The 16,024-nt window shown below is 35.8% G+C and overlaps 4 protein-coding genes across 5 annotated transcripts in view; 2 read left to right on the top strand and 2 right to left on the bottom strand.

The window, feature by feature from the left end:
- The window catches only part of LOC108572865 (excitatory amino acid transporter 1-like), a 5,439-nt gene extending 1,418 nt beyond the window's left edge, over positions 1–4,021 (bottom strand). The window contains exons 1-4 of the mRNA XM_017935184.1: positions 3,451–4,021; positions 792–1,064; positions 121–304; positions 5–51 (exon numbers count right to left, since the gene is read on the bottom strand). Of these exons, the coding sequence (XP_017790673.1) occupies positions 5–51; positions 121–304; positions 792–1,047 (487 nt within the window). The 5' untranslated portion in view covers positions 1,048–1,064; positions 3,451–4,021. The remainder of the gene's footprint in view (positions 1–4; positions 52–120; positions 305–791; positions 1,065–3,450) is intronic.
- A 1,664-nt stretch (positions 4,022–5,685) lies between these two features.
- On the bottom strand, positions 5,686–6,770 carry LOC108572890 (cyclin-dependent kinases regulatory subunit). The gene is made up of 3 exons (XM_017935222.1): positions 6,588–6,770; positions 5,892–6,019; positions 5,686–5,756 (listed from the first exon to the last, which is right to left on the bottom strand). The coding sequence occupies exons 1-3, from the start codon at positions 6,641–6,643 to the stop codon at positions 5,701–5,703; spliced, it is 240 nt and encodes a 79-aa protein (XP_017790711.1). The 5' UTR covers positions 6,644–6,770; the 3' UTR covers positions 5,686–5,700.
- Positions 6,771–7,009: 239 nt separating this feature from the next.
- Positions 7,010–9,659, top strand: LOC108572889 (cactin). The gene is made up of 6 exons (XM_017935221.1): positions 7,010–7,352; positions 7,434–8,272; positions 8,353–8,529; positions 8,612–8,810; positions 8,891–9,389; positions 9,471–9,659. The coding sequence occupies exons 1-6, from the start codon at positions 7,102–7,104 to the stop codon at positions 9,657–9,659; spliced, it is 2,154 nt and encodes a 717-aa protein (XP_017790710.1). The 5' UTR covers positions 7,010–7,101.
- A 1,349-nt stretch (positions 9,660–11,008) lies between these two features.
- LOC108572915 (zinc finger protein 474-like) overlaps positions 11,009–16,024 on the top strand; it is a 6,435-nt gene continuing 1,419 nt past the window's right edge. The window contains exons 1-6 of one of the 2 annotated variants that reach the window (XM_017935250.1): positions 11,009–11,155; positions 11,747–12,272; positions 12,418–12,898; positions 14,414–14,530; positions 15,486–15,575; positions 15,666–15,917. In XM_017935250.1, the coding sequence (XP_017790739.1) occupies positions 11,074–11,155; positions 11,747–12,272; positions 12,418–12,898; positions 14,414–14,530; positions 15,486–15,575; positions 15,666–15,917 (1,548 nt within the window). In that variant the 5' untranslated portion in view covers positions 11,009–11,073. The remainder of the gene's footprint in view (positions 11,156–11,746; positions 12,273–12,417; positions 12,899–14,413; positions 14,531–15,485; positions 15,576–15,665; positions 15,918–16,024) is intronic. The other variant, XM_017935251.1, reaches the window with a different exon arrangement.

Consider the following 16,024-nt stretch of genomic DNA (forward strand, 5'->3'; position numbering starts at 1 on the left):
GAATATACCTGAGCAATGCAGGCCTGTACAAGATTTGGTGGAAACACATTCCTAAAAACAAAATTTCGTAAAAAAGACGATAATTTATTATTTCAAAAAAATATTGACTTTTTATTATACCTGATCAGATCTAATATTGTATCTGTAGTTGTAACATCTCTGGTTGGTGTTGCAGTTTCCTTTGTAACTAGCCCATGTGTACTGAATTCTCCAGGTCTAATTATCAAGACCAAAATTATACCAAGAATTACGGCAGATATCGTTGTTGATGCATAATAATAAATCGATCTTATGCCGACCCTTCCTATAAATGAAATGCATTTTTAAATCTTTCGTTTCCTTTCTGCTTTTGTTCTTTCGATCTTACATAACGCATTAAAATATAGTACATAAACGTTGCACAAAATGTGTACGCTGAAAATTGATATCGCGGAACAAAAAGTCACGGTCTTTAATTGTTCAGTCGAGGAAAAACGGAATTCGAAAGGCATAACGCTTGTTTGAGAGATAGAATATTTCTTGATTCATCTTGATCACCAAGTCATTAGTTCTTACAAGTTAATCATTCAAAAAGATAAAAGAAGAACATCTGTTATCGGCAATGTTTGAGTTTCTCTCTCTTGTTCAACTAAATCACACCAGAAAATACTGGTAATCAGCGCTCTACCAAATCAAACATCTTCAAGTAAACAAGTTTGCACGCCCACGCATACCCACTCCTCATAAATAATCTTCCCAGTTATTTAAAAGATCCTCCCTCCAAAGAAGACAGACGCGTATCTATTAATTACCGGATAGACTGAGATCCAAACCACCGATGGCGCTGATAATACTGGCGACGATCAGGGGCAGTATAAGGGCCTTTAGCATTCGAAGGAAAATATCTCCTGGAAACTGAATGTACATAATTTCGCGTTTCGTCCATGGTTCCTCTCTGATATTCCTTAAGATGAATCCAATTATAACACCGACTACGACTGCGGCTATCGTAAGCACTGTCAGTATATTCTCTGACATGCAGTTCTTCCACCTTTTCGGATGTGCCATGTTGATTTTTTCTTATCCTAAAAAAAACAAACAAGAGACGAAATTTTTAGTACATCCTAATACGGCACCGAAATCGACATTGTGATGTATCCACATCACGGCTAAAATAAACATTATATTTCGCAGAAATACATTGCGCAAGCTTTTCTCCCGATATGATAATAAAATATTGCCCGAAGCGTGATACGCCATGTACTAAATTAAAATGTACAACGTCGAATTACCGCTTCAATTATTTTACTATCTTTTTATGTCAGCCTGTCGAAACATAACGACGTTGCTGCGACTGTAATCGTATTAAAATATTTACACATATTGTGGAAGATCGCGATAAGGCTCACGTGTGGGAGTGAAATTGTGGATAAACGGATGAAACTGTGAAACAGTTCGTTGCAATATTATTATCGCGTGCAGAAATTAGCGAACAATTAATGCAGGTAAACGAACTGATTCATTTTTACGCTGATAAACGTCCCTAAGCGATGGTGGTCAGTGCCCTATTATCCAACTGTCATAATTACATTGTTCATCTTGCGCGAGTTATTGTCTCGCGGTGAAACTACGCAAGTCATTAACTCTTTTAAAATGCAACTAATTTCCTCAATTTTTAGATCGAACAATACATTTTTAATGTGTTGTGCAACATATTCAAATATAATAATTCGGACGTATTAAAGCATTTTATACTGAAATGTTTTTTTTTTTTTTATTACTATCAAGATATTTTGAACGATATTTGAAGACATTATTGCCATGGCACTTATAACATGTCCTTGATCATAAGTCTTGCAAAAACGTGTTCTCTTGCTGGAATGTAACCATAAAGCGTATACTTATCCATATAATTGCAAAAGTGAACAGGAAAAACAATATTCACGGTGCGTTACGAGATCCATTGGTCCTGGCATGCTGACCATGCCGCGCAATGCATATTAAATCTATTATATAACATAAACGATATGTAATATTCATAAATGATAATTGTCAGCTTGAGCTTTATACGCGATAAGCCTCGTGTGTACATACCCATCATCTAACACCACCAATTAACCCTAAAAGTACACGGTGTTAAGTTCACGTTTATTCTCTAATTTAAGCAACATCCGGTATCTGATATTCTTATCGCAAAAACTCACTATCGCGTAAACGAATTTGTACAATTGACAAAAATAAGAACAGTTGCCCGTATCATTTTCATGAAAACAATCAGTTTATCATAAATTAATTAGCACGATTCGTTAATGAATAAAAATATAAATTAAGACATCGAATTTTCTTGGCTGTGCTGTATATATATATACGTGTATGTACAATCTCGTAGAAACTGGTATTAACCGGTTCAAACTGTCCTGGAAATGTGCCTTTACCTTCCGTCCGCTAACAAAATTATGCCCCGTGATAAAATTTACCATTGTTCGATACATCCGCGAAAACAGTCTTTATACTGGATCACATGCAAGAAAGAAGGAAAAGGAAAGGAGAAATGCTATCGAAATGTTTACCTCGATTTCATATCTTTATTAAGCACGATGCGAAGATTTATTTTACAAGCGCCTCTGCGTGAGAGCAAATGAAAGTGGGGAATAAGGGGCCAAACGCACGTGCAATTCTTGTTTGAACCGTGTATGGCAGAAATAGCTTGCTCGGTAAGAAAGGTGCGGTGTTCTAAAAATTTGAAATGCATTCGATTGAAACAATGAAAAATCGAGGAATTACGTATTCGTTGTGCGAAGCACGTATCTGTGAGTAAGTCTGGATATAGGCGTGCCAAGAGTACATAAAATTATAATACGCGTATGTAAATAAAATGAATCGTGTGTAAATGTGATTCTAGTGTGACAAATGTATTTATTACGTGAATGTGACAATATTAAATGTAATAGATACATTTAGAGAACATCTCTTTTTAGAGTAACAATTTCATTTCCCACGATTAGCGATGTATTTCAAATCAATTTTGAGATGAAAATTTCAAACGTCCACGCTTCTGCGCGAACTGTTTGAATTTCAGTTTCGTGCACGTGGGCTAACACCGCCGCAAGATACGCACTATTTCATACGTTCAACCCCTCTTGCCATTGCAATACATCGATCGATCAACCTGATGATACGCAATAAGAAAAGTCACGAGTATATCATGGATCGTAATTACCATTAGGGCAAAGATGAACGCAACGAGATATAATTTTATTTGTCCTCTCATTTCTGTCGCACTGAATGCAGCTTTTACTTCTCAAGCTCTCGTTAAAAGTGTAAAAGTATCGCAACTAAATTCTTTTCAGAAAGATTGTACAATCAAATGCCTTGTATTTACAGGCAGAAGTCACGACCTCGTTTACTTTTGTTCGACCTTTTGCACAAGCAAGATTTTTGCAGACTTTAGTTAGAAAAAAATCGACTTACCCGATAGATTGGATTTATTCACAATCGTGGTCGCCGATAGAAGTAACAGTGCGCGTAACAATGCGATTCCCGTCCAATCAAATCACGTTGCGCGCGTGCTAATTTTCGAATTGGAATGCTGAGCATGTATCGATTTAGAGAGCGCCAAAAGTCGTTCTTCCCGCGAGCGCGATCGTCGTACTGTGTCGATGCGCTCTGTTCTCGTGGAGTACCGACTGGCCCATGAGAAGAGAGCCCTTCGCGTTGTGTGGATGCAACATGTGTGCGTCAGAGATCAACTATCGCCTTCCCTCTCCATCGCCCTTATCCTTCAGCATTCTATTTCTCTCCTATGCCCCGCCGTTCTTTTGCCCCCTTTCACCGAACTCCATCCACAACGTCCTCCCTCCTTGTCGTTTTTCTGATGTACCTTTGCACATGTAGCCGGGGATCCTACGATTAACGCGTGCCTGCGCGCGCACCAATATACACGCGGTTTACGAAACCGCGTGTACCCCGATCAGCACACACATTCGGAACTTGAATGAATGGTTACACCATATATGGTAGACAGTTCAGTGATATTGGCACATGTAACTATATGTTAAATCGCAATTATTACGAAATAGCGGTAGTTTTTTTTTTTTTTATTTTTTGGGAGAAAGTATTGCGGATACACAAAGCTGAAGATGTTAACAGATATTTATATACTTGGTGTCGATATCTCGATGAATTGAAATAAATGCGTTGCTATACGTGTAAATGTAACAGGCTCAATTCACTAATATTTTGATGTTTCGTTTGATAGCATTCACAGTATGCAAATTAACTTTTTTGTCTAATCTTAACGAATTTCGTTAATCGCTTGTTTCCTTGTTAGAAGATACAAATGGTAATGAAATTATGTAATAAAAGTGAAACGAACTGTAGCACGCAACATACGTCAGTCCGTAAACGATGATTTAATTAATGTACAATTTACAAAAATTAGTGTGAGAATTACTTGACCGCTAGGGACTATGTTTGTATAATTGGATTGAGGTCAGTCACGTGATTGTTTTAATTATTCTGCCCCTCCTTTCTCACATATTTGGCTAAATTTGTTTCGCTTTTTTTATCGCCCAAGAATACAAATGAAGAAATACACGAACGATTCACATTTCCTCACAACTTCGTTTACATTTAATATTTATGTAATTCTTTACGTCACGTTGTTTCTGATATAGATTAATGTAATCTTTCGGGTAAAACAACGTTTATTTAATATACTCGGATTAAATAAATTGAACTGATAAATTTTCGTGTATATTATATAAGTGTGTGGAAGCGTTTATAAGAGAAATAAAATGAAAATTAGAATATTAGTTACAAATGTTTATTTAAGAACTGACAGTACATATTTTATTTATAAAATAAATGAGTCATTTAATACTAAGACATAGGAATTACTTTTGAGAAATACTGATAAAATGTTGCAAAAAATATAATTAGAGAGCAGAATTTGTATAAAATTATATGTAAAATAAATACATCATGCAATTTTGATTGATGTAAAAAATCTTGTGATGAGATGCACAATAAACACAGAATTGAATACTTAACTAATAATAATGGAATCTCAAAATAATATCTATGTAATTATTGAACTTAAAACATAAAGGCACACTTTCTTGTAATATATCATTCTTGTTAAACATAAAGGAATGATTATTCTAAGTATGTAATACTAAAGTATACCCTATTCATTCGCACATTTATGCAAGGCACTGTAATCACAATGTTATGACAATTTTCCTTATTCAATAAATTCTTTGACAGAATAACTGATTCTGCTTCAGAACTATGATTTTCAGAAAAAAAATCAGAATATTCAGGTGTTTTTACTTTACTTATATTAAATGAAATACCAAGCTGTCATGGTAAATTCAAAACATAAGTACTATTTAAACTGTAACTAAGAACTAAGGCACTTTATAGACATATATACAGAATGTTTTCACTGTCTTTTTGGATTGATTTGTCAAAGAAAACAATGAAGACATAATGGTGATATTATTGTTGCAACAAAGAATTTAGAGAAAGAATAATTACTGTCTACTAGAAGCATCAGTAAATTTTTAAATGTAAACATATGTGCATCATTTTAGTATCATATTTCACATTGATTTTAAAAGCCAAGAGGATGGTTAACTATTATAGCTGAATTGTTTTATGAATATTAACAATGATCTGAAGCATTATTTACAAATTGGTACAGTTGTGACAGGGCAATTAATTCTGTGGTGGTGGTGATGTTATTTTCCTCTTAAAGAGTAAAATGTGTGGTTCTGAAATGTAAATATCCATTACTTCATATATTTTCCTCGAATAGAAAGATTTTTCTATATAGTTCAAAGCAATAAGCGAAGATCAATGACAAAATTTGGATAATGTCAGAAGAATGCAACAAGTTGCTGGCATACCTGGTTTATGAATCATATAATGTACCCATCCTTGACTTTGTTGAACACCAATAGCTCTCCACTCTTGTTCAGAGAGAAGATGAGTAGTTGGAACCAATTTTACCATTTCCTTTGGCAATACAACATGCCTGGAAAAATAAACATGATATAATTTACAAAATGGTTAATGTTAAGATAAAATAATTGTGTCGATTACTTTCAATTAAAATAATAATGTGGATAAAGCTAGTGTTAATACGCCATAAAATCTGTACACCAACACGAGATATTATTTATAACTAAAAATTTACATATTTCGATGTATATAAACAAGGTTTTAATCTGTGTTACTATTATTTAATATTGTTCTCCCTCTTTTACCCTTAATTCTTTGTAATCATGTGACTATTGTCACTGCATGAAATCACGTTGTTTCGATTTATTCTTTTAATCAGAACTTTCTCGTCATTTAAACCACTACGTTTCATCTACGTCGCAAAATTGGACTAAGGAATTACGTATTACGCATATCAAATATATCGAAACAGATTTTTTATTACACGAAAACAATCTATCAGAAGTATTAAGAACTTATTAATGCGAATATCTCGTTCAGAAAATTGTTCTTGTACATCTGCCTAAACGATTCAAAATGGCACAATTGACGAAAATCGAAATCTAAATGAGATATTATGCGCTGCTGTTATTCCGACCAACCTGTATTCGTATTTATCGTCGTAATATTTGTCCGAATAGTACATCTTGTGCGGCATTTGGTTCACTTAAAATGGCCACAAACTTCCGAAACTATTCGTCACCAAACACTATAAAAATCGCCCGTATATTTCCGAAAACCTTTCTCCAACAGCGGTATGCTCACAAATTTGAAAGTTTAACGGATGTAGCATCAAGAAGAGTGGAAGAAAGGCACTCCCTAGTCGTTGATAGATAATTTAAAAAATATTAATATAAGAAATAGAATAAGTAATCAAACACTTTTCATTAATTTATTATATTTTTACAATAATGTAAAGATATTTAATATTTGTTGTATTATATTATTTTGTTAACTGTAAACGGAAATGTGCACGTAGTCAACCGGAATCAGCTGTGTTTCATTCTGCAATGGCGTTAACTATTACTACATCGAAGAATTATATTTTGTGAGGTTAAGTGTCACAACAATACATCAAGTATTTTTTATGGAGGAGAATAATAATCCAGAATAGAAATGGATAAGTATTCTCATAGAAGAGATTATGAGAGATTAAACAAGGAAGATAGAGATCGGCATAGGTATAAAGATAGGGTTTCACGTAAAGATAGTGATAGTGATTATGATAGGCGTTCTAAAGGATCAAAATCGGGATATAAATGCTCTAAAAGTTCTAGTCTAAAATATAAAAAATCCAGTAGACATAGGGACACTTCTGAAACCCGCGAATCTCGTAAAAAATCTTCGAAACATAAAAGCAGAAGAAGGCAAGTGGATACTACAGATGATTACTTTTGAGGTTATGAATGAATAGTTCTTTATTTAAACATTTTTTTTGATTATTTCAGATCCTCATCATCTTCTCCTTCAAGTTCAACTGAATCCAGTACTTCATCTTCATCTAATTCTTCATCAGATTCTACAAAGCTTTTAGAAAAGCTTCAGAAACAGAGACAGAAACAAATTGAGGATAGAAAACGCCAGAAGGAGTTGATGAAAGCTACAGAAACACCAGAAGAAAAGAGATTACGTCGTTTAAAGAAGAAGGAAGCTAAAGAACGTAAAAGAAAAGAAAGAATGGGGTGGGATAATGACTATTTACATTATACAAATACAGATAATCCATTTGGTGATGGAAATTTGCTTTCCACCTTTGTGTGGTCTAAAAAACTTGAAAAAGAAGGTTTACTTGGTGTCAGTAGGGAGGAATTAGAAATTAGAAATAGATATAAGCAAGAAGAAAATAAAAGAGAATTAGAAAAAGTTAAAAAAAGAAGGCAGGAAAGAGAATTAGAAAGACAACAAAGAGAAGAAGAAATGACAATGTTGCAAAGGGGAAAAGAAGCTGCTCAGTTGGAACAATGGGCAAGGCAGGAAGATCAATTTCATTTAGAGCAAGCAAGATTAAGATCGCGTATTAGAATACAAGATGGTCGTGCAAAACCAATTGATCTTCTTGCCAAGTATATTAGTGCAGAAGAAGAAGTTGATGCTGTAGAAATGCATGAACCTTACACTTATTTACATGGATTACATGTGAAAGATTTAGAGGATCTTATTGAGGATATTAAAGTTTATAAAGAATTAGAACGTGGTAAAAATTTGGATTATTGGAATGACATTACAGTAATTGTTGAGGATGAATTACACAAATTGAGAAAATTAGAAAGGTCAGAATATGAAGTTGGTAAGTATTATAGGTAGCTGATATAAGTTAAAGTTCTATTAACAATTTCTATAAACATGTTAATGGTTATTTTCTTTTAGCTGTTGGTAGAAGAGAGGGTATACATGAATCAGTAGCTAAAGATGTGACTGCCATTTTTAAAGGAAAAACGGCAGCACAATTAGAAGCCTTACAATTACAAATTGAAGGAAAAATTACAGGAAAGCCTGAAGGTGTGGATATAGGATATTGGGAAAGTCTTTTGTCCCAACTCAAAGGTAGGCAAAAAAGATTATTTATTCATGTATTAAATTATATTATTTAACTGGCATGTTTGTACCAGACATTTATTCTCTTCAGCACACATGGCGAGAGCACGGTTAAGAGATCGACATCAAGAAAATTTGCGCAAAAAGTTGGAGGTTTTAATTGCTGAACAAGGTGTAGCCAGAACGGATAATGAAACCGAAAATTCACAAGCAACTGGTGAGCAATTGGAAAAACAAGACGAGCCAGCTACCAGTACGACTGCAGAAAAAAGCGAAGAGAGTCAATCAGAGTATGCACCTTTTTTTTATCGCATATCTACACGCATGAATCATTCATAAATTTGCTTAACTATATTTTATATATTTCCAGCGATGATCAAGAAGCTACTAATGCAGCTGATGATCTTTTGTCAGAATCATTCTGCGAGTACGAATCAGGAGGATATTCTCCAAAATATATTCCTTATTCTCAACTTGAGCCAGGAACATTAGTTACTTTAGAAGAGGACGATAGTCAACGATTAGAATACGCAAGAAATCAAGTGCTCAGTACGGGTCGAAAGATTCAAAACGTTATGACTGCGGAAGAACAAGCAATGCACAGAGAAGCACGTAAAAACATGAGTTCCGATGAGGCACAATTTAGCGTCGAGTCATCTTTGGAAGCACAGATTTATCTCTGGTCTGACAAGTATAGACCTAGGAAACCAAGGTACTTCAATCGGGTTCATACCGGTTTCGAGTGGAATAAGTATAATCAAACACATTACGACATGGATAATCCACCACCGAAGATCGTTCAAGGCTATAAGTTTAACATATTCTATCCGGATTTAATAGATAAAAACACAACTCCAGAATACTTCTTGGTAAGATATATTATTTGCAGTGAATGTACTTTTTTACTAACTGTTTAACCATTTGATTAACAAATATATTATAATTTCCAGACACCTTGTGCTGATAATAAAGACTTCGCTATTTTACGGTTTCACGCTGGTCCACCATACGAAGATATTGCATTTAAAATTGTTAACAGGGAGTGGGAATATTCATATAAACGTGGATTTAGATGTCAATTTCATAACAACATTTTCCAATTATGGTTTCACTTCAAGCGTTATCGATATCGTCGATAGTGTATTAGCATTCTGTACATTATGTTCTTCCATTGTAAATAGAAAATATTTAATTTTTATACTAATTATATTCAGCGATGGTTCACATTTTTAGTGACTTATTTGAATAAAAGTGCGCAATTTTAAAATGTATTTTCTGCATGAAATGTACCCGCATGTTTTTAAATAAAATATTCTTACGAAATTGGAACAATTATGTGAAAAGAAAACACTACGTTTCACTTTACTACTTATATAGTTTTAATAATCAAATTCGATAATGTTATAATTATGTGCAAATTTGTTAATACAAAAGTAAAAATAAAGTATATAATTGCATTTACGTTCCATAATAATTCGTAACGCACCCCCGACGTTTAAAATGTGCGTGTAGTAGCAACTTCCGCTTGAAGTCGAGAATGTATGCAAACGAAACATGGTTTAGTTGTTTAATAGTAGTCGTTGGATCGATTTTTGTCGCTACCTGTATTCTTACACAGTCGACCACAATGAGAAAGGTAAAAGCTATATGTAGCCAATGGCAAGGTAAACCGAAGCTCAGTGCACCGGTTGTTTCGCTGACATGGGGCTACGCGTTTAAAATCGTATTTCTTCCGCAAATGTCGCGCACAATTCAAATCGACACAATTTTATCGATTGAAAAGAACAAAACAAGAGATGCTCAATGATCTCTGCAAACCGGTCAATATAGAAATGTATTTTTGTCGGTTTCTTAAAAAATATTTGTAATTGGTTTATACCTATTGCATTAGGTTTGAAAAAGAAGACAAACATGCATGCTAGCTTTATTTTGGAGGGTTCGTGATTCTACATGCGTAGTGTTACATCTACAGTAATTACCACGTTCGTGTATCTAATGGTTAAGATCCTGTCGATCATTCCGAAAACGTGCATGAATTATCAGCGTTGTGACTGTGCTTAAAATAGTGCGATTAGGTTGATGTATAACGTCATAAATATTACATTGAAATTATAAATAAATTTTTCTTATGGAGATAAAAAAAATTACGTAATATTTTGAGTCATTATGAATATTTCTATAGAAACCAAATTCAGTGAGTTGACAGTGAGAAAGAACAATTAAAAAGCTAGTGGAAATTTCATTTACAATCGCGATAACCATAAATGTCAGAGTGTCAGAAATTCTTGCCAATAATCGATGGATAGAATGATGAAATTCAAGTGTATCTTCTTATAGTCAATCATACTTTTTATTTCTTTGAAAATAATATAAATTTGTTCAAAAATTTATTATGAAACATTAAATGTATCGAGTTATTTTCGAATTATAAAATTGTTTTTTGTGCTAGTGTTACGAGGAAAGCGTAAAATAAATATTTCAAAATTATTTGCCGCGTTTTTTCTAAATTCGAAGTGATAAATTATTTCTACCACGACGCCTACTGCAAAAATCATGAAATGGAAAAAAGGACCGACGGAGTTTTTATCTGAAAAAACGTTTTTGGTGATTAAGGATGACTTGAGTATGCTGGAAAGTAAGTACAGAATAAAAAAAAAAAAATTAATAATATCGTACATTCAATAAAAGGAAAATTGACGCGTGCAATGTGCGTACAAGTTAAATGAAAAAATAAGTCGCAACAAAATTCGAAGAATGTTAATCATCTGATTAGAGTCGAGAAATTACATAGGCAGCCATACACAACGACTTTTTTTCACCCTCCCTTTTATGTAAATTAAGTAATAAAACAGGAAAATAAGAATAAGCGTAGGCAGCAGTTACTTTGAACAAATTAATCTTCAAGAGGGAGAAAGCTTTCTAATTCTAGACATAGAAACCATTCGCCGTGAACTTTTATACTTCATTTTTCGTTCCTTCAAGTTTGATACTATCCTACACATAGTCCATCACATTTCTGTTCAACAAGTTCGACCAATATGTAAACGGTAGCCATTCTTCGTACATTAACAACAAGAACCAGCATTGTTCATCTTCGTCCAAGAGAATCCATTAAATAATTCCTTCTTTCTAATAACTGAATAATTATTAAAAAAAAATCCCTTTCTAACTACCAAATTCATTTTTTCCTATTATCCACAAATTTAACACCTTAAAAATCGTCTAGAAAAGGGAAAGCATCGAGGGAAATCGAAGACGCCGGACACGAGCACCTGGCCGCCGAAGATGAAACATGGTTCGTCTTTATACGACGAACTGGAAAGACCGAAAACCGCGAATCTGGAGAAACCGAGCGTTCTGGATCCGGATCTAGTCGACAAGCTAGACATGTCTCTCCTCAGCAAGGAACTCCTGGTCGACTCGATGACTCGTTTTCGCCATTCGAAGGCAATTAGTGGGGGAACATCGGCGTTTCCTTCGTCGTCAAGGTACCGGCAAAGCGTTACCGCAGCTGAACGGCAACGACAACAACAATGTAGCCCCTCAACTAATGGCGCGGCAACGTGGTGCAACGGCCCCTTCTCCGTACGTTACAAGCGACGCAGTTTCGAGCAAATTCTCGACATGAGGCTCGCCGGTCACGTCGACGCGTCCACGGAATCGCCTAGAATGCAGAAGCACGAACGTATTGTCAATCAAGATGTGGCGAAGAAGAGTTTGGATAATAGGAAACTGGATGACAATAATAATAGGTTCGTGAAAGAAGTTTCCATTTTGAGAAACTTGTTGCAAAATGCAGTTATTCGAAAAAAAACGAAAGTGCATAGAAATCATTTAATTAGAAAAGTAGAGTTAACAGATGAATTTTAAATAAACGAATTATATTTTATTAATTAGAAATGGAACAACAACCGGTCACAAGGTTCACTCTTTGTCCACGCTGAAGAAGAAAAGTTCACGACCCATCGTACAAAATGATCTTGAGGTCTTCACAGCCTCCTCGACTAGAAGTGCACCTGAACCATGCAAGAGTTGCGGAAAGTCAGATCAACCGGAACGCTTTCATAGTCATCCAAAGGGCGGTCAACAAAAGGCGAAAGATAGCCCTACGAATACGAAGACAAAGACAGCGATACCGAAAACCGTGCAAAAACCTGTAGCCCTGAACTTTCGTAGCGATAAGAGCAAGAACAAAAGCGAGGAAACAGTCGGTCAGGACAGAAAGTCGAAGTCTGCCAATCTTCAGGAACGATCGAGTCCGTCTAATAGGCCTTCTTCTGCACCAGCTAAGAAGGGACCAAGAACCATCACTTGTTACGTATGCAGCCGCGAATTTGGTACCGCAAGCTTTCCTATTCACGAGCCTAGGTGCATGCAAGTAAGTTGCTCGTGAACGATCCATCATCGTTATGGTTTTATGCCTTCAAACTTCGGTAATGAATGTAACGATATATGTATTTTTTTTTTTTATTATACTTGGTATTATAGAGGTAGTTTTTGTTTAGGTTATTGCAAAGTTTTGTTCGCTGGTTTCTCGTTAGAACAATCAAGAATCGAAGAGTATAGTCGGTGGAAGCGATATGTCGAGGTCGCAAAATCGGTCAAGCGATAACATTCATGTAACCCAAGCGCTGAAACAGCAATTTGAGGGAGATAAGAACGTTCTTCTATTGTGGTATATTTAAATGTATATGCGCTTTGATCCATAATTATTGAGCAGTAAACGACGGTGGTTTGTAAGAGGTTGATTGTACACGTACATAACGTTCTAATTTACGAACTCACTGTATCGGTTTCACCGACTATACCTCCGGTAGCGTGTAATATGTCGCAAGTTGGTGCAATCTTCTACCTTTTCCGAGTAACTTACATAATCGAATTTCAGTTAACAGAAATCGTATCTCCATATCGTATTTATCAGCGGCTAGAATTTTTCCCGCAAGCTGATATAACGCGGGTGGCGTATCTAAATTTACATTGAACTTGAACTACATTTATTATTCATACTAGCGATGCCGTGGGATGTATGAATATTATTGAATGTCTCTGGATGCACGTAATATATCAAGGCCCTTTGTGAGGTCGATATTCACGCTTTGTACGCTGTTGTGTGTATTACGTTGATATCAGCAACATTTGTACGTACGTACACGTGAACTGACACCTCGCAACTCGTTTGCTACAGGCGAGTGCCCCCCACGAGACGACCAGTGCAGCGTAATTTACACGTATGCCATGCTCTATATACATTCTGTTCGATATATCCATGCATGACCTCAACCGCGACCATCTATGGGCTATCTACGAAAGAACATTAATTATGTCTCGTGATCGATCGTGCTAGTTACGACGTTTCACCGTGAATCGCTCTTTGGAATTCACATTCACTTACAGCAGCGATATTTATTGCATCCTAAGAACTCGTCGCGGTTAATTTAGAACCGGACACTTGATACCTACCTTACAGCTTCTGATATAATGTGCGAGGAAGATTCTAGGAATGAGGATAGATGAAAATAAAAATTTCGTTTACTCCGAATTTGGCCCGTTGGAATCTTTCACGACTCAATTGATTTTCTTTACTGTATTGCAAAATAATTGCAAATATCAAACTATTTACTTTTTTTTTCAATTTTCTAATTTTACAGTCCTAAAATAGACACCTAAAAATGTGAGAAAATCATATTGAATTTGAAAGACCCCAATGTAACATTTCATAGTCCAAAAAAATAGCGTGTTATGTCAGGGTTAATTTCTGAGATAATATCTATTCTTAGTAGATGTTGTGATAGGCTTTCCCCTGAGGAAATAATTATCGTTTATCCCTCGTCAATGATGTATAAATGCTGTAACTCAATATTATAGGATAATTAATGAATGTTAATGATTGTAGAAGTGGGAACGAGAGAATAACTCTTTGCCAGTGAACCAACGACGTCCAGCACCTCAGAGGCCCGACATAGCAATCAATCATTCAGAATGGAACGCAGCGGCATGGGAAGAAAGCCAGGTATTGCGTTCAGCTGTTTCAACGTCTCCTTAAATATGCAAATTGCAGCCGTGACCGTCGATTGTATCAAATTCAATGTCTTCATAGCAATTTCTCCTTCTTTTTTCTTTTTTTTTTTATTCTCAAACACATTTCTTTTTTACATGATCGATCATCGATGAAGACCCAGATAAGAGTTAGTCCTGAATCGTTAAGCACTTCCGTATTTGTCTGTACAAGCGAACGTATGTATGTATGTATGTCGATTGGCGGAATGAGTCACTGTACTATGTTTGTTATGGCTAACGGCTGACTCTACCAGACGGTGATGTAATAGAATCACAAAAAGACAGAGATGAATCCAACCTTGAATAGTGCATAATTAATTTCGGTATACATAATACCTACATTTATCTAACATCTTTACAATTCGTAATTACGTTCAACTTATTATTTTTCTTCGTTTTTCCCTTATCTTAACAAGAAAGAACAACGATTTATGCAAAGTTAGAAATTGTACGTCGAGAGTTGCAAACTATGCGAGCATAGTTTTTATGCAGAAACATGCTCTATCCAGCGGACCGAGATCGATAATAATACGCGTAATGGTAAAGCTACACGTTAAAGCTCACCCTTGCGCGTTTCTTATGCATACGTAAGAACACAAATACCGGCGCATTGGAACAGGGAACCACGTGCAAAGTCTCTGGTTTCACAGAGAGTGCATGTCACGCACTGTAATACCTCGGCCCTATCGTGTTCAAGGTGCTGCCCTACATTCATCATACACATAGAGAGACTTGGCCGTTTCAGACTGACGGCATGTTTGATCTAAAAAAACTAAGAACCGCATTGCGACTCGTTAACTTCGAGATTTGAGAAAAGAACTTTTTTCCTTAACGCTGACTGGCGGCGTGTGTTAACCGCGGATCGAAGTACAGAACGAGGTAATCAACGCGAAATTGTATGCTTTCAGGCGCAATTGGTCCCTTGCTCGAAGTGCGGAAGAACATTCTTACCAGAGCGACTAACGGTGCATGAGAAGAGTTGTAAAGCTTCGGCAAAGGTAAAAATAAAAAAAAGTACTTGCTTAATTTCACGTTTCTTTTATCCCGTTTGAAACGTTCCGCTTACTTGGCTACTTTTTAACGAACAGACTCCTCCCGAGGCAGAGAAACTAGAAAATACTCCTGTAGAAAAATGTACGAGCACATCGCGAACAGGACCGCCAATGGTTGCTTGCCAAATTTGCGGCAGAAATTTCGGCACGAAAAGTATAAAAATTCACGAGCCTCAGTGTATGAAACGGAAGCAGGCTGAGACTGATAAACAGCAGTCGACAAACTCTCGAAGGAAAGTTTGGAATAATCAACAGAAGTCAGAGGTAGCTGTCGTACAAGAAACGGGGGTGAGTCGTGTCGGAGGGCATGCTTATATCATCCAATTTGCATGAAACGCGTGCGAATAAATCTTCGTTGATCTCTGTGTACGTCTAAGCGTGTTCCCACGCGATTG

Source organism: Habropoda laboriosa, unplaced genomic scaffold (genome assembly GCF_001263275.1).
Source record: "Habropoda laboriosa isolate 0110345459 unplaced genomic scaffold, ASM126327v1 scaffold102, whole genome shotgun sequence".
Classification (NCBI taxonomy): Eukaryota; Metazoa; Arthropoda; class Insecta; order Hymenoptera; family Apidae; genus Habropoda; species Habropoda laboriosa.

Bases quoted from the DNA above. Each gene is read 5' to 3' on its own strand.
- LOC108572890 (XM_017935222.1), bottom strand. From the start codon at position 6,643: ATGCCGCACAAGATGTACTATTCGGACAAATATTACGACGATAAATAC. The intron at 6,020-6,587 runs GTTGGTCGGAAT...TTATTTTTCCAG, and splicing joins GACGATAAATACGAATACAG to GCATGTTGTATTGCCAAAGG. The intron at 5,757-5,891 runs GTATGCCAGCAA...TTTACATTTCAG, and splicing joins TTATATGATTCATAAACCAG to AACCACACATTTTACTCTTT.
- LOC108572889 (XM_017935221.1), top strand. From the start codon at position 7,102: ATGGATAAGTATTCTCATAGAAGAGATTATGAGAGATTAAACAAGGAA. The intron at 8,530-8,611 runs GTAGGCAAAAAA...TATTCTCTTCAG, and splicing joins TCTTTTGTCCCAACTCAAAG to CACACATGGCGAGAGCACGG. The intron at 8,811-8,890 runs GTATGCACCTTT...ATATATTTCCAG, and splicing joins AGCGAAGAGAGTCAATCAGA to CGATGATCAAGAAGCTACTA.